General features: G+C 31.8%; 1 protein-coding gene across 3 annotated transcripts; it reads left to right on the plus strand.

Annotated features, from left to right (window-relative positions):
- The first annotated feature begins 17,239 nt into the window (after window positions 1-17,239).
- Window positions 17,240-23,059, plus strand: LOC112517606 (U-box domain-containing protein 13-like). Of its 3 annotated transcripts, none has more exons than XM_025124948.1 (5): window positions 17,240-17,572; window positions 17,667-17,726; window positions 20,860-20,976; window positions 21,097-21,552; window positions 21,960-23,059. In XM_025124948.1, exons 1-5 carry the CDS (start codon window positions 17,534-17,536, stop codon window positions 23,046-23,048), a joined length of 1,761 nt encoding a protein of 586 aa, XP_024980716.1. In that variant the 5' UTR covers window positions 17,240-17,533; the 3' UTR covers window positions 23,049-23,059. The 3 variants fall into 3 exon arrangements, with proteins under 3 accessions (XP_024980716.1, XP_024980714.1, XP_024980715.1); XM_025124947.1 differs by having other exon boundaries at window positions 17,244-17,358; window positions 17,432-17,726; XM_025124946.1 differs by having other exon boundaries at window positions 17,240-17,726.
- Window positions 23,060-27,809: the final 4,750 nt, after the last annotated feature.

Below are 27,809 nucleotides of genomic sequence, written 5' to 3' on the forward strand. Positions count from 1 at the left end.
GTTTTAGAGCTTGTGTACACAACACACTCGTTTTTAATTATTCTTTAATTTAATGTGTTTAACAAATGATTAAAGCTATAGTTAAAGACAAAACATTATTTTTAAACATTTATAAAATAATAATTATAAATAGGATCTCATTATTCATATAAAAACAAGAACAATTAAATCGTTATTAGTTCTCAACAAAACAACCATACGTAAGTTGGATACTTAGCGTTTCTACCTTAATACACATCCACATATTTTTTTTGCACTTTCAGTTTGCAAGAATTCAGAGATTATGTGTCAAAATTAAGGCGTATGTCAATAACGACACGCTACAAACTCTTAACATCGAACAAATATGACACAGAGTAAATTATATTGATTTCAAATCAATAGACTCGTCATTGCACTAAAACAAGTCTAACGGTGTGTCCTCAACATCAAGATAAAAAGACATTACATACGTGTTGTCCTGAGTTTAATTGATCTTCCGAACTTGTAGGTGACTTTTGGTTCAATTGAATTCAACAGAACTGGATTGACAAATTCCAGTTACTCAATTCCATCCATCTTGTTTGGTTTTGCAAAAGGAGGAGAATAAAATTCCGCCTCAAAATAGCAAATTCCATCGAGTGAGGTAACCCATCATTCCTTGACATATTTGATAAAGCTCAATTCCATTCTCACATGGTTTTGTTAAAATACAAAATTCACAAATTATCGTTATTATTATCATTCAGATACATATACTGACTACCAAGAAATTATAAAAATATAATTCAAAGGTAATTCTATCATTTACCATTATTTACTCGTCACTTTAGGGGTGGCCTATTAAGCTTTGAGCAGGGTGTCGTGCACCTGTTCAACTTATTTTTATAAGTAGAATTTCTTCTGGGATATGAAATGTGCATCTGTTAAACTCTGATAGATGCTCCAAAGTATTATAAGATACAATGAAAACCAACCGAAAAAAAAGTCTTTAGAAATCAATCAAAAACCTGAAAAAGGCTTTCGAAATCAACCAAAAACTTAAAAATACCTCGAAATGGTGGAGTTGGCTAAAAACACATCAGACCACTTTATGGGGCCTTGATCCACCAAAAAGGTGCATCCGTTTGACAAAAATCTTGGATCCGACATTGCATTAATTTCAAAGCGACATTATACAAACGAAATAGAAAGTTGTAATGAATAAAATTGAACTTTATTATATTCCTTGTCAACCGAATACTTAATCAAACTAGATTCAATTATATTCCGGTTTCTTTTCAAAATAGTTTACAAAGTATACGCCATCTTAATATGTCTTCCAAGACCTTCTTCATCACTGTGACAAGGAATCTTATTAGTTGGCCAATTAAATGTGCGATTAAAATAAAATCAAATTCACATCGTCGTCAATGTGGGTGAACTTGATATTTTTAAAACGGATAATTCAGGTACCAAATATCGATATTTAATATCTCTAACTGTTTGTCTGAAATAAAAAAGTGAGTTTTTTATCTATTAAAATATTGTAAAAGTTTTGCTATCTTGTTCTTTAAAATAAAATATCATGGAGAAAAAACTCTAAAAGATGGAAGAGATAAATGATTATTTTATTGAATTCCAAAAATGAGATTTAATTATTGCTTTTAATAAAAAGTTATTTTAAAAAGAAAAATATATTAGAATGATAAATTAATTTATGTTAAAATCTCTAAAATATAAAATCTGTTAGAGATGAATGTAATTTTTTTTAGAAAAACACAAATAAAAAAGTTCTTTCGTTTCCTTTCTTTTCTTCTTTTTCAGTCCCTTCTAAAAAAAATTCACAAATGAAACAGACTTTCCTCCTCAGATGAGGCTTAGGGGCCGTTTACCAAAAACTAACTGAATAAGTGCTTACCGGTAAAATTTAACACTACTACTTACTTATCGGGTAAGATTTTAGTCCATCAAAACAACACCATATGTAATAATTTACACAATAAGCTCTTACTGTGGTAAGAGTTGTTGTCTTCACTTACCGAGTAAAACTTTTGTTCCTTCTCTCGCTCTTACTAGGTAAGATTCTTTGTCCTTGTCACATTATCTGGTAAGGTAATGTAACATAGTAAGCGTTTACCTGCATAAACATTTGGTAAAGGACCCCTTAGTTAGCTAGCCTTAGACAGATCACATCTCATTARAAAGGCAGGCATTGAATTATCATTAGAAAGAATTGAATTAGCTAAGTCGGTAAGAATGACTAGGCCCCGTAGAAGACATAATACGTTATTAGATTCTAAACCTCTCGTCAGCTAGTTAAAATTGATAAGAAAGGAATTTTGAAAGACTGTTATTAAGAAGAAAAAAGTAATTGTTTATAAATACTATTTTTATTACCAATCTCTCATTAAATTTATGACTAATATATATATATATATATATATATATATATATATACTTTGAGCATCACCGTTGATTATAATAAGTGTCATGTTTTTATTTTCATACATTAAAACATATGGTCACAAATAACATAATTTTATTTATAAAAGAAAAGAATATTAATTAATTAATTAAATTGCAAGTGGAAAATATCTTGTATTGGTGAGGTGGTGCTTTAGTTAGATGGCAGATAAAGATCTTGGAAAAATTATATAAATAAAATATAATAAAATAAAAAAAAGAAGAAGAAGACCCCATGAATATGAAATAAAAATAAAAAATAAAAAATAAAAAAAGGAAAAGAGGTACGAAAGGCAAACACGGCAAAAGCAAGTGGCAAAGGCATGGCCGAGGTTTATGATACTTGAAGTCATTCTATTTATCTCTTCCTAACATAATTCCTTTTTATTTTATTTTTTTATTTTCAACTAAATATCGCTTTAAATTCTACCCACTTTTTATTTATATATATATATATATATATATATATGACGTTTCAAATGCAACTCATTATATTTATACAATTAATGTAACTCAATCAATTAAGATATTTATGAAAATGATGAGAGTTCATTTATTATTATTTGAATATTTATGAAAAATAACTAAAGTTTATTAATTATAATCAATACTTTATGTTAAAAAACAATCAATTTTTTTATAAAATCACATATTCATCAAAGTACATGGATAGTTAAGTTGAGTTGTATTGATTGTATAAATATAAATGGTTGCATAATAACTCACATCTTTATATATATAATACAATTAATTTAATCCCACTTATTCCTATTTACTTTAACAAAATAATATTTGTATGTTACGTGGATAACATAGTATATAAAAGTAGAACTTAATTAGTCGACCAAACGTCATATAAATATTATTTTGTTAAAATAAATAGGATTTTTTATAAGTGACATTAAATTAATTGTATTATATATATATATATGTATATATATATATATATATATATATGTATATGTGTGTGTGTTTGAGTCTCATGAGGCTAACTGTAATAATAAATAATTGATGAAAAATAATAGATTTTTTTATGGCTTTGACATGTGGGATTATAAATTTATAATGATGTCGATCTACCAACTCAAAATCAAACCATACTAGTTTTACATGTCTTTATTTTAAATTTAAGAATACATACCGATCATCCACGTTGTAATACTCAAAATACATACAAGATGCAATGTGATATTCAATGTAGTACCAATTGGGGTACCACTGTGTTACATCTTCGATCGACCACATAAATGACCTCAGTGTGATACCCAAGCACATATATGATGCATTGTGATACCATTGTAGTATCACCGGAGGACGGTGGCCGGAGGACGAGGGATGGAGAAAGAAGAGAGGAGAGAGGAAAGTTTTAAAATACCTAAAATGTCCTTGCATTAAAATTTTAATTCAAAATTACCAAAATTATAAATTTCCTAATTTATCTATTGATTTATGGTTGAGATTGGACCTCACAGTTACCACAAACTAATTAGTTCTCATTTGATTAGGCGCGCACACACACACACACACACACATATACATATATATATATATATATGTGTGTGTGTGTGTGTGTGTGTGTGTTAGTGTAGGGTTGGGTGTTAGTAAGAAATGAAAATACGGCGAAAAGTGTAAGAAGATATTTCCATCATTGAATAAATCATAATTAAATGTCAACATTAATGTGGTGCATCGACATCCACTAGATCAATTCCCTTCTAAAAAACAATTCATTGGTGGACATAAGATTAAAAGTGATTAATGGTTCGGATATTTTTTTACATTTCTCACCTTAATTCTTTTTCTTACACAACCATTTGCCTATCAGTGTGTGTGTATATATATGATTATTAAGATAATATTTGAATATATATTTAGATAGACTTTTTGATTAAAAAAAAATGAATTATTATTTGCAAAATAATTAAGAGATCAATATAATTAGAAGTTTATGTTTGGGTTAAATGCCTAAAGAAGACAATGTGATTAATATTCTAACTGAAAAAGATGAATAACTAATAAGTATTACTATACACTTTCTGTCATTACTAATTAAGAGATAAAATATTTGATTATATTTATCTATTTTATTCCAATGAAGTAGAGAGATGCCGATTCTGATCAGAATCAAAAAATGAAAATTAGATATCAAACAGTCTCAAAAATAATTTAACGACACTATTTTTGAACAACTTGAGGTCAGATATGTGAAAACTAGAAAAATCTGATTCAATCGTCAATAGTCGTTTTATGAGAAATATGATTGATTGCAGATTCAAGTCATAGCACATCATTTAATAAAACTACATGACTTTCTCGATCTAAATCAAACAAATTTTACATGAAAAAGATTTAGTAAACTGAACGGGTTTCATTTAAAATTCCCCAAATTGGGCTCTATGACAATGGACTTGGACCTCATTGTGAACCAAGATGTTGACCCAAATGTTTCACATGAAATGTGAAGTATGGTAATTGGCTTTGGGGTTATATTGGCCCAAATGTTTCACATGAAAGGTTAGTAATCGGTTACGGTTTTCGTCAAAAAAAATGTCTGGCCTGGTCCAGTCCTAGACCGGTTTATGGGCGCAGTCTGATTTTTCCAAAAAAATGTATCTTCAAATTTATCTTTAAATGTATTTTTAACTTTCTAAGTGTATTTAATTGTTTCATTTACCCTCTATTCACTGTATATAAGTCATATGGTATACGGGAGAAGATACCAACTCAAAATGTTCACAGTTCTTGCAAAAAACGTATTTTTTAAGTATATTTTCAAGTGTATTAGAATAACACTATTTAAAAAAAAACTTAAAAAAAAAAAAGAATTTTAAACTTTATATACATAGGACGGGTTTGGGCTCAGCCAGGGACCGAGACCGGGACCGGTTATGGGATCACTATTTTGGGACCGGGCCCAATTTGGGCCCAACCGGCCTGGGCCAGAACCGTTTTTTGGCCACCTCTACTTGGCGTTGGCGGCCATAAGAAGGTTTTTTCTAGAGTAAATTACCTTTTTTTTCATATGGTTTGTTAAAAATTATGAATTTCATTCTTTTGGTTTTGAGGTTTTCTTTTCTATAGTTTGTAGCTCATTTCTATTTTCATCTTTGAGAGGCTGAGACTGAAACTACTTTTAAGTATGAAGGACTAGAACGGAAATGAATTGTAAACCACATGAATGAAAAAGACAATTAAGTTTAAATCGTAAGGATGAAAAACAAATGAATTACAAATTACAAGGATGAAAATAGAAATTTTGAACAAACCTCATGGACTAAAACATAATTTACTCTATTAAAACATTTTATTTAGAGTTAATTGCGGATTGGTCTCTATGATTCGGTTGTTTTGCCAAAATTAGTTTCTAACCTTCATTTATCACGGAATATAAATCATCGTTTTATATGTTTGTAACAATTTGATTCTTCAACCCGACCATCGTCCACCATTTCCATTATTATGAGGGCAAAATGGTCATTTTTATTATTTTTGCTTATTTTTCCATTTTTAATTAATTTTCTCCTTTCTTTAATAATTTTAGTTAAAATAATCAATTTTTTTTGTATTTTTAAATTATTTTAAAGCCTTTGATCAAAATAATTCATCTTTTATTTTATTTTATTTTATTTTATTTTGTAATCCTTTTATTAACCTAACCAAGTCAACTCTTATACCACATTACAACCACCAAATAATTTCAACTCAATAGAAACCATGAGAGTGAGAGGAGATAGAGAATAAGGGAAGAAAGTGAGTTTCAGGTGTTTCTTTGCTTATTTTTATAAAATGACTATTTTGTCCTTACACGTAACAGAAGAACATCGGAAACATTACAATGAGGACCACATCGTTAGAAACGTGCAAACGATGACTTATATTACGTAACAAATGAAGTTTAGGGACCATTTAATAAAAACCACCAAACTACAAGGACCAAATCCATAATTAACCCTTTCATTTATTTCCATGTTCCCGAATTTTCGGTGGATCTTTCTCAATCGGTCTTAAAATCGATGAAATGTCAAAGACGATTATCAACAAATGAGTGAAGCGTGAAGACTCGAAAATGCACAACCTAATAATTTTTTATAATCGTTTGTTAAACCAAATATAACATAATAAATACGTTAAAACTAAGGGGCCGTTTACCAAATACTTACCCGATAAGTGCTTACCAATAAAATTTAACACTATTATATACTTACGGGTAAGATTTTAGTCCACCAAAACGACATCGCATGCAACAATTTACCCGGTAAGTGCTTACCATGGTATGAGTCGTCGCCCTCACTTACTGGGTAAGACTCTTAGTTCTTGTCTCGCTTTTACCAGGTAAGATTCTTGATCCTTGCCATATGAATTGGTAAGTGCTTCCCGAGTAAGCGTTTGATAAACGATCATTAACTTTCATAATTTATAATCGTCGTTTTTACAAGATAGCACATAAAAAATTATTTTGAATTTTAATATTAAATTTGTTTATTTTGATTTAAAAATAAAAAAAATAAAAAATAGAAAAATTGGACCAGGGCTAAGGCCGCTAAATAATGAATTGTTTATGACGGTTCACATGCCACTGTTGTCCAAGTCCTTTTGGGCCCCGCCCACATGCTATGGATCCAAATCGGTGATTTAAAATTAAATAAACACTCAATTTTCCATTTTATTATATTATATTATATTTAAATAAAAATATCTTCACAACACTTGCAAAAATTAAATATTCCCCAATAAAATTGATTATTATGATTCAAAGTTACAATAATTGATAACAAAATTAAGACTAAATTATTGATATTTTGTGGCCTAAAATATCAGATTTTATATGTAAGAATTTGAGTGTAAATTCAATAATTGTTTTGAAAATCTGTATCTATATATCTTTTAATGTTAGAACATCTCCAACAACTATGTTATTTTAGATATTTTGGAAGTTTGAGAAAAATTTGCTCTTACAGTTATGCTAAACTCTTATCTGATATAGAGAGAAAAAAAGGGAAATCTCTAAATTTGGAAGAAAGAAAAAAGAAAAAAATAGCATACTTGTTGGAGATGCTTTAAGATGTACATTAAACTAATGCCATTAATTTAACAATAAGGATGATATAATGCATTTCATGGATAGATTCAAGAATTTTTTTTCGTACGGTTGTACCTTCTAAAACGGTGAGACCTTCTAAAACAATACAGTTGTATCTTTCACGAACCTAATTTTTTTTAGCTACGACAGAAGGACAATATGTTGTCACCTGCAATTATAACCACCACACTTGGTCCGTCCTTGATGCATTCAGAAGTTCTATATATATATATATATATTTTAATACGAGATATTAACGCCTTTATACTAATAAAAAATGAATGTACAAAAAGAGGATGGAAGAGGATGAAGAAGGGTATCGTTGTCTTTTAACTAAATAATCATTTAATAAGAAAAAGACGTTTTTTTTTCAAAACAATTGAAAGAGCAAACATATTTGTTCTTTTACTGTAGTTTTTCCAATGGATTTTTTGTCATTATGGGTCAAAGACGAAGGATATGTGAAAATAGAAGTTAAGTTGAGAAATGTAAGAAAATATTTTGACTTTTTTTGATCATTTTTAATCTTATCTCCACAACTTGAATTGCGTTTTATCATGAGGATTGATCCACTACATCTCGATACACCACATTAGTGTTGATCTTCAATTAAGATTGATCTAAGATGGTGATATTTTCTTACCTTTTATCACTATAACTTTCATTCACAAAAATAGTGTTCTTATGGTTTATAGTATGCTAAAGTGTTATGTTATTTATAAAAATTCGCATAATTCAAAAGCATAATAGTTGTAATAGATGTTTAATATTGGTTATTTTTTATGTGAATATTTCGTAAAATAAGTATTACAATTTTTAGTTAGAAATCCAAAACAAACATTAAATGGAGGTTGTATTTTATTTCTTTTAAATTTATTTATGGACTAAATGAAACATCTCCTAGTTGGAATCTTGTGTATATAAGAAGTTTTTTTTATTGAATTTATCTGTTTATTCATTCAACGCATAATCACAAATTAGATAGAAGAACTTCCATAGAATCCCTATATAAGCATAATAGTATTCTTGATCCTATATGTTGATGACATATTGATCATCAAAAAAGACATCCCAACGCCCGAGGGTGTAAAACTTGGCTAATGAAGTGTTTCGCGATAAAGGATCTAGTAGAGACACCAAATATCCTTGGCATAAAGAAATATGTTAAGCGTTTAATTGGATTAAGCCAAAGTACGTACATTGACAAGATCTTGATATGCTTCAAGATGTAGGGGTTGTTTGGCAGTTGCTGAATGATTTAGTTCAAAATAGCTAAGAGGTTAGAATGGCTAAAAGGGTCAGAATGGTTAAGTGCTGAATGAAACAAAGTTGTTTGGTAATTGTTCTGTGAATGACAACAAATTACCATTTTAACCCTCAAGAAATACAATCAATTCTAAACATTTTTTTATAAAAAAAAGATGTTGTTCTTCATATCAATATCACAAATCCTCAAGAAATTGCAAAATGTCGGTAATCCAATCATCATTAACATTGTTACAAACATGAAATTAGCAATAAACACCATCAATTTCCAAAGAAAAATGCTAAATTCCCTAAACCAAACCCTAGACAGGAGAGGACGTAGCAGTGACGAGATGCAAACCTTAGACAGGAGAGGCGACGGCGACGAAGCGGCGACGTGAGGCTGTGGAAGGCGACGAGGCGACGGCGACGAAGCGGCGATGTGAGGCGGCGACGAGCGGCGGCGACTAGATGCAAACCCTAGACAGGAGAGGACGAGGCGACCGGAGACGAGGCGACCGGAGACGAGGCGACGGCAACGAGGCGACCGGAGACGAGGCTGCGGCGATCGTAGGGTGGGGGAGGGGCTGTGAGTGATGTGAGCGATGTGTGAGGATGACGAGAGAGAGGGCATAGTTGGAAAAATAAACATCTGAATGGTTTAGTGAGGTAGTAGATGCAAAATGGTTAAGAGATTATTGTAACCATTAAGAGAGTTGTTTTTTTTGCCAAACAGACCTAACCTCTTAGCGATTAAGAGGTTGGCTCTTAATGTAACCATTAAGAGCCAAACAAACAGCCCCGTAGAGTTCCAAGAAAGAAAACTTGCCAATGGCACATGGTGTACAAACTGAGAAAGATTTAAGTGTCCTAGTACTAAAGAGGACATAAATCGTATGAAGGGTGTTCCCTATGCTTCAGCCATTGGTTCTATCATGTATGCCTTGATATGTACTAGACCGGATGTCTCGTATGCCCTAAGCATGAAGAGCAGATATCAGTCAAACCCCGATGATGCTCACTGGGTAACAGTGAAGAATATCCTGAAGTATTTGAGAAGAAACGAAGGTACGTTCTTACTGTACGACGATCAAGAAAAAAATCTATGTATCCAAGGGTATACAAATGCTAGTTTCCGAACCGATTGTGATAACTTTAAATTGCAGTCGGGATACATTTTATATTAAATAGTAGTGTTGTAAGCTGAGAGAGTTACAAGCACAATAGCATATTCGGATGCAAAATTGGCAGATCCTCTCTCAAAGCCTATGAGTCAGAGCAAGCATGATGATCACTTCTAGTGCAATAGGCTTGAAGTGTTTGTATATTGAAGCGTAACATTTCATTTCTCATTGCATTTCTTTGGTTTGGAAGTTCCTGAATGTTGTCTGTGGATTTCTCGAGTTGAATCAAAAAATGCCAACACCCATGCCCTCTAGAAAAGTCAACTTTGATTTCATTTTAGTAAACTTTATTTGAACAATAAAAATAGTTATGTTTCTATCTGTTTTGGCAGATTGGATATGAGTATTTTACATTAAATATTTATATGTTCATTATTAGCATGTTTAAATATCCTTAAATAAATATGATGATCATATTATATAATTAAGGGAGAGGGAGAGGGATTAAATGATAAAAAGACAAAAATACCTTTAAAAGCTGGTGGAAACGAATCAATGATTAGCAATACAGTTTTTTTTGTAAAACAAAGGAGAATGCAAGCAGCCTTTTAATCCCGAAACAGTATTTACCCAAGGTCACATTGTGAGATTAATGACGATACATACAATTTCGTATCGACATTCACGGTTACAAAATAAAAATTCTTTACGAGTATAAAACTAGATGCAAAATTAGCGTCCCATAGATCTATCACCTTCTTACCTTCAACACTCAAATTTTCTTAGATGTGGAAGACCACAGATATCCTAAATCTTTCAAACATGGTGTGATTCATAGAGAAAATTATGTAGCGATATCGGAGACAACTTCGTGATTTACATGGAAACCAAAAATGGTAGAAAATCATAAAAAGAAAGACCATCGAGAGAAGTTTACTAGTGAATGATGAAGCTACAATACTTGACGCTGATAAGACAATGAAATAAAGACGAGTTTTCCTTTTGGTTTAATAATGGCGGTGTGGGAGAGAAACTGACAGAGGAAATACGTTGTTATGTGAAGACGAGAGTTAATATGGCCAAAAAAGAGTAAGTTGAAATCGTTACGTATGATATGCCACTTAGGGTGCGATCTAACGTCACCCAATTTGTTGACTTACGTCCAAAACAACTGTGTGGGAAAAGGCAACATGATCGTACGGAAATCTCTCAATGTTTCTATTCAAGAACCTTTGAATGACGCCACCATATACAATATGAAACGAGGATCTGAGGCACATATCTACAAGCATCTTGATGGATAAATATATTAACAACAAAATTCTAATGAGTGTTATTTGGTGTATGTAACCAAATTGTTTGCATCCCATCAAAATTATAGTATTAATCTAAAATTTTTGTTTGGTAAAACTTTATAGTAATTTTTATTCAAAACAAATAATATACGACCACAAACGCATCATCCAAAATAGTGACAATATAGGGAGTGATATGCAATGAATAAGAGCGAGGAACTACGAAAGAGATGGCAACGTTAACCTACTAACGATAGATTTAAAGTTAGAAAGATCAAATGTTAGCAGTTCAAGTCATTTGAAGGTCACAATAAGGTTTGTCTTACTGTTAACTTCAGGGTCCATAGATTAGTCGTTAGTCGAGTTGTGTGTATGTTGGCTCGTACACCTACATCTACCAAATAAAGTTAGAAAGATATAGGTTTGTTTTGTCTACTTTAGGAAACCGTTCTTTTAGATCCTATGTTTAGTGGTACATACCATGATACACTACTAGAAAAATGAGCTTGAGTGACGATATGTTTCAGCAAGGAGTTCTAGTGACGACATGTCGTCTCTATAAACTGTTTGTGACGATAAATTGACTTTTAGCAACGACTTAAAACCCAAGATCATGAGCTAATGTACTAAAAGTATCGTTGCAAACAATATGAACATCGATTTCCATGGATGCCAGATGTGTTAAGGAAATGAAGCAGATACATTCTGATGAAAGTGTTGCAAAGTGCATGGAGAAACAACAAAATTAGTAATAAGAAATGTTTGAATTTCTGGATTGTACAAAATATTTTGAAGTACTGATCAGCCCAAATAAACCTGTTACCATTTTAATACTAGGTTAACCAATATGCTTATGGTTAACTAATCTAATACTAGGTCTAGCAATGGTAAGAATACACCCATTACCTATTATGTTGTAATTTTTTGAATAAACCTATTGGTAAATTATTTTTTGTCCGTTTATTCATAAACCTCTTACCCTACATTTTAGTGGGTAGGGTCCGGATAAACGATTTTTTGTTATCCATTACTCATTACCCGTTTATTTATATATATATATATATATATATATATAGAGAGAGAGAGAGAGAGATGTGAGTTATTATGCGATACTTTACATTTATACAAACCGGACAATCAAATCAGGAGCGCCCATTTGATCATCAACGGTTACAATTTGATAAGTTGTAATTACCCATGATAAAAAAACCAAAAAAGAAAAAAATGGATAGTGGATAAGCGGGTTGCATCGGTTGTATAATCTAGAGGGGTCGTATTTGAACGCCCCTCTATACATTTAATGAATAGGATGTGAATATCGATAAATGTTTGTCTGACATGAATAATTATCCATTTCATTACACTATATTTTAAATAAATAAGTAACAAAACAACATTTATCCTACTTGCAAGTACTGTATAAAAACCCAACCGTCATATGCGACAATCGGTTTCTAACCAATAGGTATATAGTCGATCATCAATTAATCTATTGTCTTATAGAATAACACGTTTTAGATTCAATTATGCTAGATGTTATCGAGTTTATAGGTAAAGAAGTTGATGTCGTTTCAGAATATTATTAGTCATTCCCATCACTAATATATTATATAATATATATTAAAGTAAATTACACGGGTATTACTATTTCTCGGTTAATACTTTGAATGTTTAAGTTTTTAGAGTAAATAATATAATATATTAATTATATGTAAATAATGTTTAAGTTGGTATTACTATTTTCCTGTTAATACTTTGAATGTTTCAAGTTTTAATATTACATTAATCAATCTTTTTCTAAAATTTAATAGTCTAAAAACGAATCATTTGCATTTACAAATTTTTACAATATTATAGCATCTTCAACATATTCTTCAAAAAAAATTCAAAATAGATAATTAAAACTCTATTAAAACCAGGGCTCGAGCTCCCCGCCCCCAGCCAATCTCCCGTTGGTAGGAAAGTCGTTTCGATCCAATCCATTTTTGGGGTCAAATAAAGACAAAAAATGATATGTCAGTGGCCTATAAACCATTAATATCAAGGATTCTTATCGGTGTAAATATGATAAAAAAATGATTCTCTTTCATTGTAATCATTTTTTGTTTACACTCTCTCATGTTTTCTCAGTTTTGGAGAATTTTAAAGAGCATATTGGAGCAAAAATATGCCTAAAATATCTATTTTCTCAATTTTGGAAAATCTATTGAAGATGCTCTTATATTTCGGCCCCCCGGACTACAACGGTTGTGTTCCGTCCCTGCCTCTTAAAATGTTAATCTATATAAAAAATTAAATAAACATATATACCATTAATAAATCAATATATCTCAATGTCAAATATCATCAAAGTAATAAAAGAAGAACTAATGGTGATTATATGGTATTGTGATATTTGAGTATTCATAATTATTCTATTGATACTGAATTTAGTAATCCACATTGATGAGAATTTGATAAAGCAAAATGACGTGACTATATGTGTTTTGTTTTTTTAGCCCACACTCTAAACGAAATACATTTGCATTTTATTATAAATAAAACAACGAATCACTCTCATCTTAATTTTATTACATAATTTTTAAATAAACCAAATTCGTCACCGTGCAACGCACGATGAGAAAAAGACGAGTGTCCTTAAATTCAACAGAAAATAAACAAACATTAAGCAAAAACACATGATAAAAACCCGCTTTTTTGACGAAATATACTTTTTAAGCATATTTTATTCGACCAGAATTWRWAGAAAGATGACCACTTTTTTGCAAAGTRGGTCAAAAAAAAAAAMAAAAARRAAAAARAAAAAAAAAAAAAAAAAGAAGAGAAAAATGCGCAAAAGAAGTTTTTGCTAAATAAGTTGTTATTTAATGTAACAAGAAAGTTACTTGTTTAATGTATCGAAATATATTTTGATTTTAATGTTTTGTTTTTTTTATCTATGTTGATATAATATGATTTTATGTGATTTTGAGAAAGCGATAATGTTTTTATTTTTGAATGAAATATAAATTTGAAAATATTATATAAAATTAGTAAAAAGTTATATCGATATTAGTATCAAATTAATTATTTAAAAGTTCTTGTTTGTGTATTTTTTTAATTCGAATTTTTTATTATAATTTAATTTAACGTAAAATAGTAACTTAATTTAGGTTTAACAATATATATTTTTTTATAAAGATAATAACCAAGTATTATGTTAGAACTCAATAATTATCCTAATTATATTTTAGATTTTTTATATTTTAAAAAAAGATGTTTATCATCTATTTGATTATGTTTATCCGTAGTTAGTTACATGAATTCAAACATAGAGTTTTAATAAGTTGTACTTATGCACAATTTACTTGTAATCTTGAATTTTAAGTAATATGCATTAATAAACAGTACTTTATGCATAAAAAAAGGGTTTTAAGAGTTTTTGTCAAATGCTTTATAATATAGTATAGATATAAATTACAACATTAATTATATTATTTAATTATTCAATATATTTAATAAAATATTATTTATCTCTTATAAAAATCATTTTTAGAGATTTTTTCCAATTTAAAGTAATTTAAGCATCTCTAATAGGTTTTTTTTTTATAATTTCTCTAAGATAATAATCAAAAGTGAAAATCTTTAAATAAAATTATATTTCGCTCAATATATTTTCTATTTTTGAGATTTCAACATTAATTATATTTTTTAAAATATCATATATTTTTATCATCTTTATCTATATTATATTATAAAGTATTTGACATATAAATTTAAAACAGTACTTTTGATGAATCAAATACTGTTTATTGATCTATATTATTTAAAATCCAAAATAACAAGTAAATTATGCTGGTACGACTTATTAAAGGTTCATGTTTAAATTTGTGTAACTAACTTTAGTTAAATATAATTAAATACATGATAAACATCTCATTTTAAATATAAAAAATCTAAAATATAATAAAGATAATCATTGACGTCTAATAAAATATTTAATTATTATCTTTATAAAAAATTATATTATTAAAATGAAAGTAAATTACATTGTTATTAAATCTAAATTAAATTATAATTAAAACAAATTGAATCAAACATATTACACCAAAAACAAGAACTTTTAAATAATTATTTTGATACTAATATCGGTGATTTTTTTCCATTTTCTATGAGATTTTCAAATTTATATTTTATTTATACATAAAAATATTATCGCTTTCTCAAAACCATATAAGACTATTATAAATCGATGGAGATAAATAATAAAAGAAAACATTAAAATCGAGATGTGTCTCGTTGTATTGTACGAGTACCCTTCTAGTTCACTTTAAAATAATAATAGTTTAATCTTATTTGTGGAAATAAATTTAAAAACAATTTATTCCATCTCTATCGAGTTTTATAGAATTTTCTAAATTTGAAATTCTTTCTTAAAGAATCTATTGGAGTAAAATAAAGAACAAAAGCTCTATTTCCTCTTTTTCAAATAATTTATTGGAGTAAAATATACAACAAAATCTCTATCCTACTTTATTTGGAGAATCAATTGACACCCAAAATCAGACAAAAAACCCCAAAATCAGATAAAACTCCCATAATTTTCATATTTTTTATTTTAATGAATATATTAAAGAAAATGAAGATTGCGGGCTCACTTTACAAAAACCATGAGCAAAATCGAGAATTTCTTAAAAAAGGCAACCGTTCTTTTGCAATATGGCCCACAAAAAACAAAAAAATCTATAAAATATACGGTTCGTAAAAGAAGGTTTTTCTGATTTTTTAACCAAATAAATGGTTATTTTGTACTAATTTGAATATTTTCGGTAATTATGTAATAAATCAACTTCAATTCTAGATATTTTTGTGATTAATATAAATTATTATAATATGTCATAATAATAAACTTAGAAAATCTCTAATAGATTTTTCAAAATTTCTGAAAAAGGTAGAATAACTTCTCCATTTTAAAAATTATAATATTATTTATATTATAAAAATATTTAATAAAATATTATTCATCTTTTTTAAACATTTAACATCAATAATTTTTATCTATACTATATTATAAAGCATTTGATAAAAAACTTTCAAAAACCATTTTTCATGCATAGAGTACTGTTTATTGATTCATATTACTTAAAATTCAAGATTACAAGTAAATTGTGCACAAGTACAACTTATTATAGCTTTACGTTTGAATTCGTTTAATTAATTACTGATAGACATAATCAAATAGAGGATAAAAATCTTATTTTAAATATAAAAAATCTAAAATATAATTAGGATAATTATTGAGTTTTAATGGAATCATTATCTTTATAAAAATTATATTGTTAAGTCAAAAATAAATTATTTCGTTATTATACCTAAATTAAATTATAATAAAATTTGAATTAAAGAAATTGTACAAAAAATAAGAACTTTTAAATAATTAATTTGATATTAATATCGATATATTTTTTTCAAATTTTTATGATATTTTCAAATTTATTTTTATTTAAAAGTAATATTATTATCTTTCTCAAAACCATATAAACCATATTATATCAACGATAACAAAAAATAAAACAAAACACTAAAATAAAGATATATTTATCGGCATTGCACGAATATCCTTCTGATTAATCAAAATGATAATATATACAATTGCTCAAAAACTTGTTAAAGCGAAGAATCAGTAAAAAAAAAGCCCCAAAATTTATGTTTTCTTTATTTTAAGAAATTTATTTAATTAGGTGTACTTTTTCAGCTGAATAACCGTAAAGGTCGTTTTCTTCAGATGAAAATCACCAGTTCCAGAGTAAAATACAATATTCAATGCATCAAATACACATCATCAGCGGTATAAATTTCTGAACCTAAAAATTATTGTTCTGTAAATAAGATGAGAGAAAAATAACTGAAACCAGTCCACGCCAGCTTCCAGTCGGCTAAGCCGTTTAAGCTGAAAAGCAGAGAATCGTGGTTGCTTTCTCAGTTCCAGCTAAGACCAGCCAAAAAAGTCAATAACAGAATCATCATCAGTGAAACTTAACCATGGTTAATTGTTAGGTTAAGCTCACACCAGCCGCGCCATTCCCACACAAAAAACCAAAGCCTACCCCCCTCACCTCTCTATTCCTCCTCGTGACACCACCATCATCATCATCATCACTCTCTCTATATTCTCTTTCATGGAGGGACGACTCTGACCTTGCCTGGTCTTCGGTAGCTGTCGCTATCAATTTAGGGTAAATTGCTTCAGTTCTTGAATTTGATTTTGGAAGTTTTTTGTTTTAGATCTTTGGGAAAGGTGTTGTCATGGCGGAGGGAGGGAAGAGTGGACTGATATTGAAGCTAATTGATATTGTGAATGAGATTTCGGCAATATCGGATTATCGATGTACGGTGAGGAAGCCGTTTTTCAACCTAGCACGAAGGTTAAAGCTTTTGAGTCCACTGTTTGAAGAGATTCGTGATATCAAAGACTCTCTTCCTGATGATTCTTACCGATCTTTGCTTTCGTTGATGGAGGCTTTGGAATCTGCTAAGGAGTTGCTTCGATTAGGGAGTGAAGCCAGCAAGATTTATTTGGTACATTTCTATAAATCGAATCTATTCGTTGACTTTTGGGTTTTTTTTGTTTTTGTTTTTGTGTTTATTTCCGGGTTCTGATTATTTTTTGTACTTCTTAGCTCTTAGTTTGGTGGGAGAACGCAATATTGGTTTCTGTTCGACATCAATTTCTAAAATCTATGGAAATTTAATGCTGATTTTGTTGTTAACATACTGAAAGAAGGGGTCAAAGAATCGTTGGAAGACTGGAATCAACCTAGGGTTTTAAATCTTAATGGTTTTTTTGTCTGCTTACACGATCTGGTTGATGCTTTTTTATAGAAAGAGAAGATCTAATCAAATTATCCGGCAGCTTAAACAAGCCTAGGGTTTAGTAAATGTTTTCTTGCTACGATCAGCTTGAACTCAATAATTTGGTAGAACTTACATATTATGTTTTGAAATCTATTGTGAAATAGTCTAATCCTTATTAAGATTTGTCTTGTTTGAAGGGTCGTTATGCAAATAATAGCATCAAATTTATTTGTTGTGCTGTACTTGATTCAGATAACAAAGAGTACTTTTTGCTACTGGGATGTTTGTATGCATGACTCATGCTAATTATTTGAATTTGCTATGGGTAGTAAACTGGGTTATCAACACCATCTGGATCGAACCACTTCCCTTTCTGTTCTTGGAAACTAGATTTCCTCATTGCTATTGTTAACTTAGTCTAAATTTTCCTAATGGAGTCACTTCAGTCTATCGTCTAGATTTAAAGCTGATATCTGTTTTTGGTCCATGACAAATTTACCTTAATTTCCTTATTGCTTAATTTGCATCTACCATTTGGATGGTGTAGTGAACAAATATGATAAAGTGGTTATTATGTATATTTAGGATCAGCTCTCTACGAGTCATATTTATGAAAGATTTTGATTATTAGAGCTTTATAAAGGCTGTGTCATCTTTCCCATTTGGTAATTCTGCAGAAACAAACCAAATTTTGTTGGTTCAGAAGATCTATAGGATATTGAGAAGAAGCGTTAACATGATTCTCGATCCATAAGTTAAAATATAACTTTCGGAGTTGAGAGGATTTAGCATTAGTGATCCTATATGGTAGTGTGCCTTCCTTACCAACAACACATAAATTCTATCACTTTTTGATTTTTTGTGTACCTTTCCTAAACGTTTGCTGCAACCATCTAATGAATGGCTGGAAGGTATGTAGAAGAAAAAATAGAACCAGATGTCACATGTGTATGTATAGGGTGTAATTGTGGGAAAAATGGTTTGGTTCAGAAGTTCAAGGACGTCTGAAGGAAGGTACATGATCTTAATCTTTGCCTTCTCTACATAATGAAGCTGGCTGGCTAGAAGGTTGAGAGCCTTGAAGTTTGAGAGTCTGAGGATGTCAAGTATGCAGTTCGATTGTTTGCAGGGTTGGGTATTGGTTACTTGACCATTAGCTAGCACTTCCCTGTGAGTTTACATCTAGAGGTAATCAAGAAACACATGAATACAATTTCACTTGGACCATATCCCATTGTGATGGTTTCAAGAAAAATGACTGACCTATTTCCCGAATTGGAGAGAAGATGTTCACCTAACATTCTTATAGTGACATGGAGCAGTAAAAGAAAGCCTTAGGAACTAATATTCCATATTTGTAGGCTAGCACTTCGGATCCCTTAGTACATCTTAAATGACTCAAATCCATCATGTTATTATTTAGTTAACCTTCACTTGTTGAGAAAGCAGATGAACCAAATTTAAATTGGCGACTTCTGATATGTAGCCACTCAAAATCTTTTATTATTTTATATAGTCGAAAGCGTGCAAGTGAAGATCCTGCTTCATTCTTTATACCCGATTTTTTTATCATCTTTTCTGTTTATCTTTCTTAACAGTTTATAATGTTCATATGGGTTTCACATGGACTTCGTCTTATGGGGCACACACTGTACCGTGGGGTGGTATTTACGCCAAAAATCAACTTAACTAGGGTTGTAGGATTTTCCAACCTCTTGAGGTTGGCCGAATGAATGCTTATGTGCCAAATTCTACAATGGAGTTTTGTCTCAGATTGAGGATCAGATTAACTATACATGGTTGGAGCACGGCATAACTTTCTATAAATGTATAAATTACTTGATCTGTATCATGACTCCCTTAAATTGTGAATATATTAAATTAAGACTTGACTGCCAAATAGTTCAAAGTCCAAGCAGGAAATTTTGACTTGTAGTAACTCTGACACTATCAAGATTGACCAAAATAGTATGTTAACTATTAAGCAAAAAAAAAAAACTGCTCTTAGGCCAGTCCTGGATGTCAGATGGAAACCGTCCTTGAATATGTTGCTTTTGTGCATTGATTGATTGAGTTGTCCTTATATGCATATGTGTATTACTTGGTGGTGGTGGAATGGTTCATGTAAATTGATCCATCTATGGTTTTAGACCAGAATCTCTGAGTAACCAACCTACAAACAGTTTGAACTACTTTTGGAGTTTCTGGCTAAAGTTACTGCAAGTTGAATGCTTTCCTTGTTTCATCTTTGCACGTACCTCTTATCTGCATGTCCCATAACTCATAAACCAGTGAGGGCTTATTCAAAACATTGTAATTTAAAAATGGATTTCCCTTGCTGCAAGAAGAATGCGTTTTTCTTTTGTACCTAAACATAGCATACTTCTCAGCAGCACATTTTTCCTGTGATTTCTAAAGCAACAAGGCCACCATTTAATATCTGTAATACCATATCTAGTTTCAATAAAGAAAAATATCTTACTTTTTCCTAAAATATAAACAAACTAGCACTATTTCTTGCATGCCTATTGGCAAATCCTCTCGTACATGCTAGTTATGGCTTCTCACTGCTCCATAAAAATGAAAGGAACCCCTTTGTTTGTTCTTTTGTTTACTTCGGTCATCAATGTTTCAGAAGCAAATTTTATGTTTCATATTCTGTATCATTTATACCAACTTACGATCTCCAGGAACTTAATTAGGAAGGCCGAGTGTGATTGGTAGGCTATTCTTTTACATCGTATATCGAATCGCTTCTTTCAGTCAAATTTGATCGAAGTCAACGCAGTTGTTGAATGTTTTTCCATAACTCTTGAAGAAAGAAGAATTTACTTACAAAGTGTTTCTCTGCCTGCAGGCGCTGGAGAGAGAAGAAACCATGAGAAAGTACCAGAAAGTTACAGCTCGTTTGGAGCAAGATTTAGATGGCATTTCTTTTGAAAAACTCGACATATCAGATGAAGTTAAAGAACAGGTTAAAATTTTATTCCTCTATATCCCTGATCAAAACAAGAAACAAGCAGGCCCCAGAAACCTAAAAATACTGCAGATAGGTTCTTACCTCCAACATCTGATTATTGTTGTTTTATATCAGGTTGCACTTGTTCTTGCTCAGTTCAGAAGAGCTAAAGATAGAATCGATGCACCAGATGCTGAGTTGAGTGAAGATCTTTCATCCCTTTACAACAAAGGTAGTGATGTGGTGGCAGATCCAGCTGTCTTAAGGAGATTAGTTGAAAAACTGCAGCTGACGGGAATACATGATCTCACACATGAATCACTAACGTTGCATGAAATGGTTACTACTAGTGATGGTGATCCAGGAGAGACAATAGAAAAGATGTCAATGTTACTAAAGCGAATCAAGGATTTTGTGCAGACGGAGAATCCAAACGTAGATTCACCACCCGGGGAAACCTCTGCTCCAACGACTTCAAGTGGACATGAAACTTCAGTGAAAAATCACAAGGGTACAGTTATACCTGATGATTTCCGTTGTCCTATATCACTTGAGTTGATGAAGGATCCTGTTATCGTCTCAACTGGGCAGGTAATGCACCATCATCTTTATCTCAGAATCTTCTCTCTCAACACACATAGCAGCTGTGTAAGATGCTAAATATATCTAAATGTCTTTGATAGAATAGATTATTTATAGGACTTAAGTCGTCTTGTAAATGTGTTACGATAAGTTGGTAGGATGCTTTTGGGTGTCCTTTCAAGTTTTTTAAGGACAATTTGAAATATAACGTGTTATGAGTCTTTTTATATGCCATTTTTTTTTTGAAAAAAAAATGTCTTGTAAAAACAAGCGTCCTAAAAGAGATGCTTTCATAGGACACTTTTATCTAAGACGTTAGACATCTTAGGTGTCCTGTAAAGCGGGTTTTTTTGTAATGTACATAAGTTAAAGACAACATTCAGATGCTGATCACAAATATCTTACCATTTGTGTAGACTTACGAGCGCTCGTGCATAGAGAAGTGGTTGGCAGCAGGTCACGGCACATGCCCCAAAACACAGCAAAATCTGACGAGTACTGCCCTCATACCCAACTACGTATTACGTAGCCTCATAGCCCAATGGTGTGAGAACAATGGAATGGACCCACCACAACGTTCGGTTAGGTCCTCTTCTGCCTGCACCCCTGCAGAACGTTCCATGATAAACGTTCTCCTCTCGAAGCTCAAATCCGTCAGTCCTGATGACCAAAGGACTGCTGCCGGTGAAATCCGCCTCCTTGCAAAAAGAAATGCCGATAACCGTGTCGCCATTGCTGAAGCTGGCGCCATCCCTCTTCTCACACACCTCCTGACTGCACCAGATTCCCGCACACAAGAACATGCAGTCACCGCTCTCCTCAACCTCTCCATTTGTGAGGAAAACAAAGGTAGCATCGTATCCTCGGGGGCGGTCCCCGGGATTGTTTTAGTGCTAAAGAAAGGCAGCATGGAAGCACGAGAAAACGCAGCCGCCACCCTCTTCAGCCTGTCTGTAATCGACGAAAACAAAGTAACAATCGGGTCTTTAGGAGCAATCCCGCCTCTTGTGTTGCTGTTAAGCGAAGGAACCCAAAGAGGAAAGAAGGACGCTGCAACCGCATTATTTAACCTCTGCATATATCAAGGCAACAAGGGGCGGGCAGTGAGGGCAGGCGTAATCTCGACTCTGATGGAGCTGTTAACGGACCCACAAGGGGGGATGAAAGATGAAGCATTGGCGATTCTGGCGATACTCTCGAGCCATCCGGAAGGAAAGATAGGGATCGGGAAAGCGGATGCGGTTGGAGTGTTGGTGGAGTTTATGGGAAGTGGGTCACCAAGAAACAAAGAGAATGCAGCTGCTGTTTTGGTGCATTTGTGTTCAGGAGATGAGAAGTATCTGGTGGAGGCTCAAGAGATGGGGGTGATGGGGGTGCTGGTGGATTTGGCACATCATGGTACAGACAGAGGGAAAAGGAAGGCTGGACAGTTGTTGGAAAAGATAACCAGATTGACAGAAAAACAGAAGTTGTTACAGCAGGAAATGGAGTCAAATAACAACTAGTAGCTCTGCTCTGCTCTGCTCTGCTCTTCTCTTTTATAAATTTGAGGTAAATTATTAATGAAGGTGGTGTACAAGGGGAAAGGTGGAATCCCCCACCCCTTAGATTCCATTTTTATTTTTATTTTTATTTTTATAAATATATATTTTTTTAAAATTTATGTTCTATGAGGATTACAAATACATGAAAGGGAATATGTAAGTGGTGCTAATATTATCCTCAGTTTTAATGGAAGGATATTCTCTTTGTTTTTACTTGTGGATTTTTAGTTTCACTTTCGGTGTGAGTTGGTGTTCAGTATGGAGGTACCTCTTCACTAGGGCTCTGCGCCCGTTCCTTAAGTTCTTGACCCARTGCCAGGTGATTGGCTAACCGTGCCCCTTCCTTGGAAGGTAAGAGAGGGACAGATGGATCTGATTACAAAATCAAGGGACAAATACTGGATTGGATAAAAAGCATCAGCTTTGGAAGCTGATACGCCAATGGTTGGAAGGGAAGGTAAGTGCCGTGGCATCCAAAGACTGGTTGCTTGATTGGACCCTCTTTATACTAAGAAAGAGAAAGGATTTCAGCAAAGATGTTCAGACCTTTTGACGGGAATTCCTTCTTTTCTCTTTGAAGTGCCCTTGTGAACGAGGCAGAAGAAAAAGAGCGAAGTTCTTCTCTTAAGGTCATAACAAAGAGAAAGGAACAACGGCGTCGTGGCTAGAACTTAATGTTTCATGTTTGATGTTACATGGGCCAAAAAATATTTTCCTTTTGGTTTATTAAGATGAGCTCAAACTAAGGGAGTGTTTGGGATTGCTTATTTAAACTGTTTATTGACGTATTCTGGTGGGGTACTGACAATAAGCAATTTTTAGTATTTAGATGGGGAAAGGAAAAAAATGCTTATATCGGTGCTAAAATGATAATAAGGAGTTTTTGATAAGTTAACTCCTCTCTAACTATTCAATTTTTTAGCTTCGGAAACCAATTTACCTTTTTAACCATAAACCTACCTTCTCCATTCCAGCAACCTACCTTCTCCATTCGAGCGACCAGTGAAGCTACCTTTACTTGCAAATCCATAAAACCTTCACCTGCAAAATCAAAACTGACCATCTGCAAAATCAAAATCCAAATCCAAATCAAAATCAAAAATTGATATAAAAAATCGAAATCGACCTCCAACTCAAACCTGTTTTTGGCCAACAATCAAACACTTGGTCCCTATTTTTGGCCGATGAGCAAACCCTCGATCAAAGCCTTGGTCCCAGTTTTTGGCGGATGATGGGGACCTCTGCAAATCAATCAAACCCTTGGCCGACGATGGGATATTTTCATGTCCTTTTTGGTCATTTACATGTATAAGCAAAATTTACCAAACACTAAAAGACAACTTATAAGCTTATTGCATTTTGGTACCGCCAAAAGCTAATCCAAGCACTTTTTATAAAATTCGGTTTGACACCACGTAAGTTAATAAATACTTTTTATAAAATTCGGTTTGACACCACGTAAATTAATAAACACTTTTAAAAAAAACATAAATTGTTTTAAAATAAGCAATCTCAAACACCCCCTTAAAGTCATTTTTATTTGATACATAACCATAATATAATATTCGCTTTAATGTGATCGCATCGACCACCTCCAACAACGTAATGACCACCTACACCACCTTCAGCTACCACCTCCACATTATATCATACCTCCACCTCCACCTCCACCTCCACCTCCACCTCCACCTCCACCTCCACCAGTTGATACAGATCAAGAAAATCACAGGCATTCATGTTGGGAAAGAGTGAATGAATACTCCTTCCCATTTTTCCTTATTACCCTAAATTATGGGAGCTCAAGCTTCTTCATTTCAACTTGTTCGGTTCAAGTGGGCTTTTCACAACTTTATTCAATTTGGTGATCTTGAGATCAAAGTTGACGGCTCTCGTGGGTTTAGCTCTGTTCTGGTTTTCATTAAGTCAAAATACATGTCCAGATGTCCTTGAATTGAGCAAGTGCATCTTGAGGTTATGTATATAGGTTATCACTAACAATTCAGAAGCTCTTTTGAACATAAATTAAGTTGATCTGTCTTCAAGAACAACATCCTGTGAGTCTACTTCAATATTCTCCTCTGACCCAACAAATGGATGGCTAGATTCAGCAAGTACTTTAATGGTTGAGACATTTGAATTTCTGGTTGTGTAGAACTAGAAATCAGAGGAAAAAGACCAAAATACCCCTCATTTAATAGATGAAAGTTAAAGGCCGTAAGTGGGATGGACCAAAACCGAGCAAAAAGGCATACCGCAGGGGGTGAATTTGCAATACAAATCTGTAGGAACCTAAACCAAGAACAATTGACATAGCACAAGGACCAGAAATGCAATTTACTCTATTGTTTTTAGTATAGACTTCTTGGAAAGTATTTTAACGATACTTTTTTTCGTTAAAAAAATGTCTTTAAAAGAAGCAATCAATTAAGTACCGTCATAAAAGCCTAACAGGAGAAATTGCGTTTTACGTACTATTATATTGTTCAACTTTATTCTATCAACTTATTGTTTTATAATTGATAGAACCAGTTGAATCGTCTAACTTCATCCAAATAGGTTATGTTATCTTTGACATAAAAATTGTTGATTATCTAAAATTAGAAGTCCTATTAAAACAAGGGTGGTGCCTGATTGGTTTGAGTTTGGCTCCAAAGGTCAAAAGTACCAGAAGGTCTCAGGTTCAAATCCAAGGAGGAATAAAAATCCCTTTGTGGCCACGGAGGTTCAAATGCGGTGACTCCGGGCTATCTGCAAAGCAGGTGTGGTTGTCCTAGGATTAGTCGGCTCGCATAGCGGGTTGGATATACAGGTTAATAAAAAAAAATTGAGTTTCTGAATATTCTAACTTTTAAGTGCATTTTAGAAAGCAAAACGCCTTCCTAACTCAGCTCAGGACTTCTATGAAGAATAACTTAGAAGCCTCTTCATGTTCCGAAGCTCTTACTTTATGTTTAAAAGCGCTTCGACTCTGAATATCTTTTGATCCATGTTTGATCTTACCCACATACAGTTGTTTCATGACTGTTGTGCAGTTAACAAAACTCGTAACTGTCATCTCTCATATAAATATGTAAAATGTTGAATTTGGGTGTATATAACGAACTCCATATATATTCTAACGAATACCTGGTTTCATAAATATATTGATTGTTTTCTAATATAAAATGTTGATCTTAATTACAACACTTTAATCATTTTTCATAAATATTTAAATTATAATATTATGAATTTTTATCATTTCCATAAATATTTTAAGTAATTAGTTTATATTTGATTTGTCCTCTCTCTCTCTCTCTCTATATACATATATGTGTGTGAGTATATATATATATATTCTTATCTTTTTTATCATAACTTTTATTTTTACCGAGATCCAACATTGTATACATACACACTCATTCGCTAGACCAACTAATTAATACTAACGTTATAAATTCATCAGAGTCGTTCATTTTTTTTCATCAACGACTATGGTGTAATTGGAAGTCATAAATTGATGAAAAAGTAAAGAAACTAAATGGAAATATTAGAACAAATAATGTTTAATTTTTATAAGATAATCATTCACATTTATTCATAAAATTCTGTGATATCTCCCCTCAAATCCTCCCATTACCCTCTCATACAAACCACCAGATGTCGGCTTCCCACATGGGTTTGGTAGATGGGTGACTCAAGACAAGTATGTTTCCATGGATACATGAATTTGGTAGATGAGATATCTGCAAAGTAGGTGGTCGTTCTGGGATTAGTCGGCTTGCATAACGGGTTGGATATCCAGGTTAATAAAAAAATATTTTGAGAGAACAAATCAAGATTATGGTTTGTTTTTATAGTTAACAATTCATTTTTGTTTGAATTCAATTTAAGTTTTTGCTTTGCATTCGATTGTTCTTTAAATTTGATTTATATTGATTTTGTATCATAAAATGATAATAAATTTGATTTAGAAACCTGAAAATTTGTTCATCATGTTATTATATGGTGTTTGTTTAAAGTTTATATGTCACTACAAAACAAATGACTTTTACCTACAAAAATCACCAGGAAAATTTCCGTCAGTAATGACGGATTACCTAGAAAATATCAACGGTTCTGTAGATTCTGATGTTTTTCAACAAAATTCCAACGGATCACCCAGAAAATGTCTGGGTAATCTGTTACTGTTTTGAATTACCCACCAACAATTTAACCACTAGCTTTTGTGATAATTTTGTGAAGAATCACTCTTTAGAGACGGATTTCCCAGGGAAAAGACCCTAGGTAAAAGTCATTCGTTTGATAATGAGTGTTGTTTCATCTATGAATTTTGATTGTTTTGATATTTTTTTACCAAAGTTCATAGGTGAAACTAGAGAAGTTTACACGTAAACAATGGTTAATTTTTGTTTAAAGTTCAGAATGTTGTTTTTGGTTTTAATTTTTTTTGTTTAAAATTCATAATGTTGTTTCGTGTATCAACTTTGGTTGTCCCAATTTTTTTTTTACCAAACTTTATAGTTGAACTTGAAATTTAATTATCGCGATTTGTATGGTAATTTGTTTCAAAATGATAAATGAATGAGATAATTAAGGAATGTGATATATGTATATGAAACAAACAAAAATACCTCAGTTAGCACAGTTCGTACTAATTATGCGGTTAACAAAAGAAGATGTATTTTTTATGTATGTATGTATGTATATATATGTATATATATATATATGTATATATATATATAT

The sequence above is a fragment of the Cynara cardunculus genome (genome assembly GCF_001531365.2).
Source record: "Cynara cardunculus var. scolymus isolate 2C chromosome LG 9, CcrdV1, whole genome shotgun sequence".
NCBI lineage: Eukaryota > Viridiplantae > Streptophyta > Magnoliopsida > Asterales > Asteraceae > Cynara > Cynara cardunculus.

Coding starts and splice junctions, on each gene's coding strand:
- LOC112517606 (XM_025124946.1), top strand. CDS start 17,454: ATGGCGGAGGGAGGGAAGAGTGGACTGATATTGAAGCTAATTGATATT. Junction 17,727..20,859: donor AAGCCAGCAAGATTTATTTG/GTACATTTCTAT, acceptor CTCTGCCTGCAG/GCGCTGGAGAGAGAAGAAAC. Junction 21,553..21,959: donor TTATCGTCTCAACTGGGCAG/GTAATGCACCAT, acceptor CCATTTGTGTAG/ACTTACGAGCGCTCGTGCAT.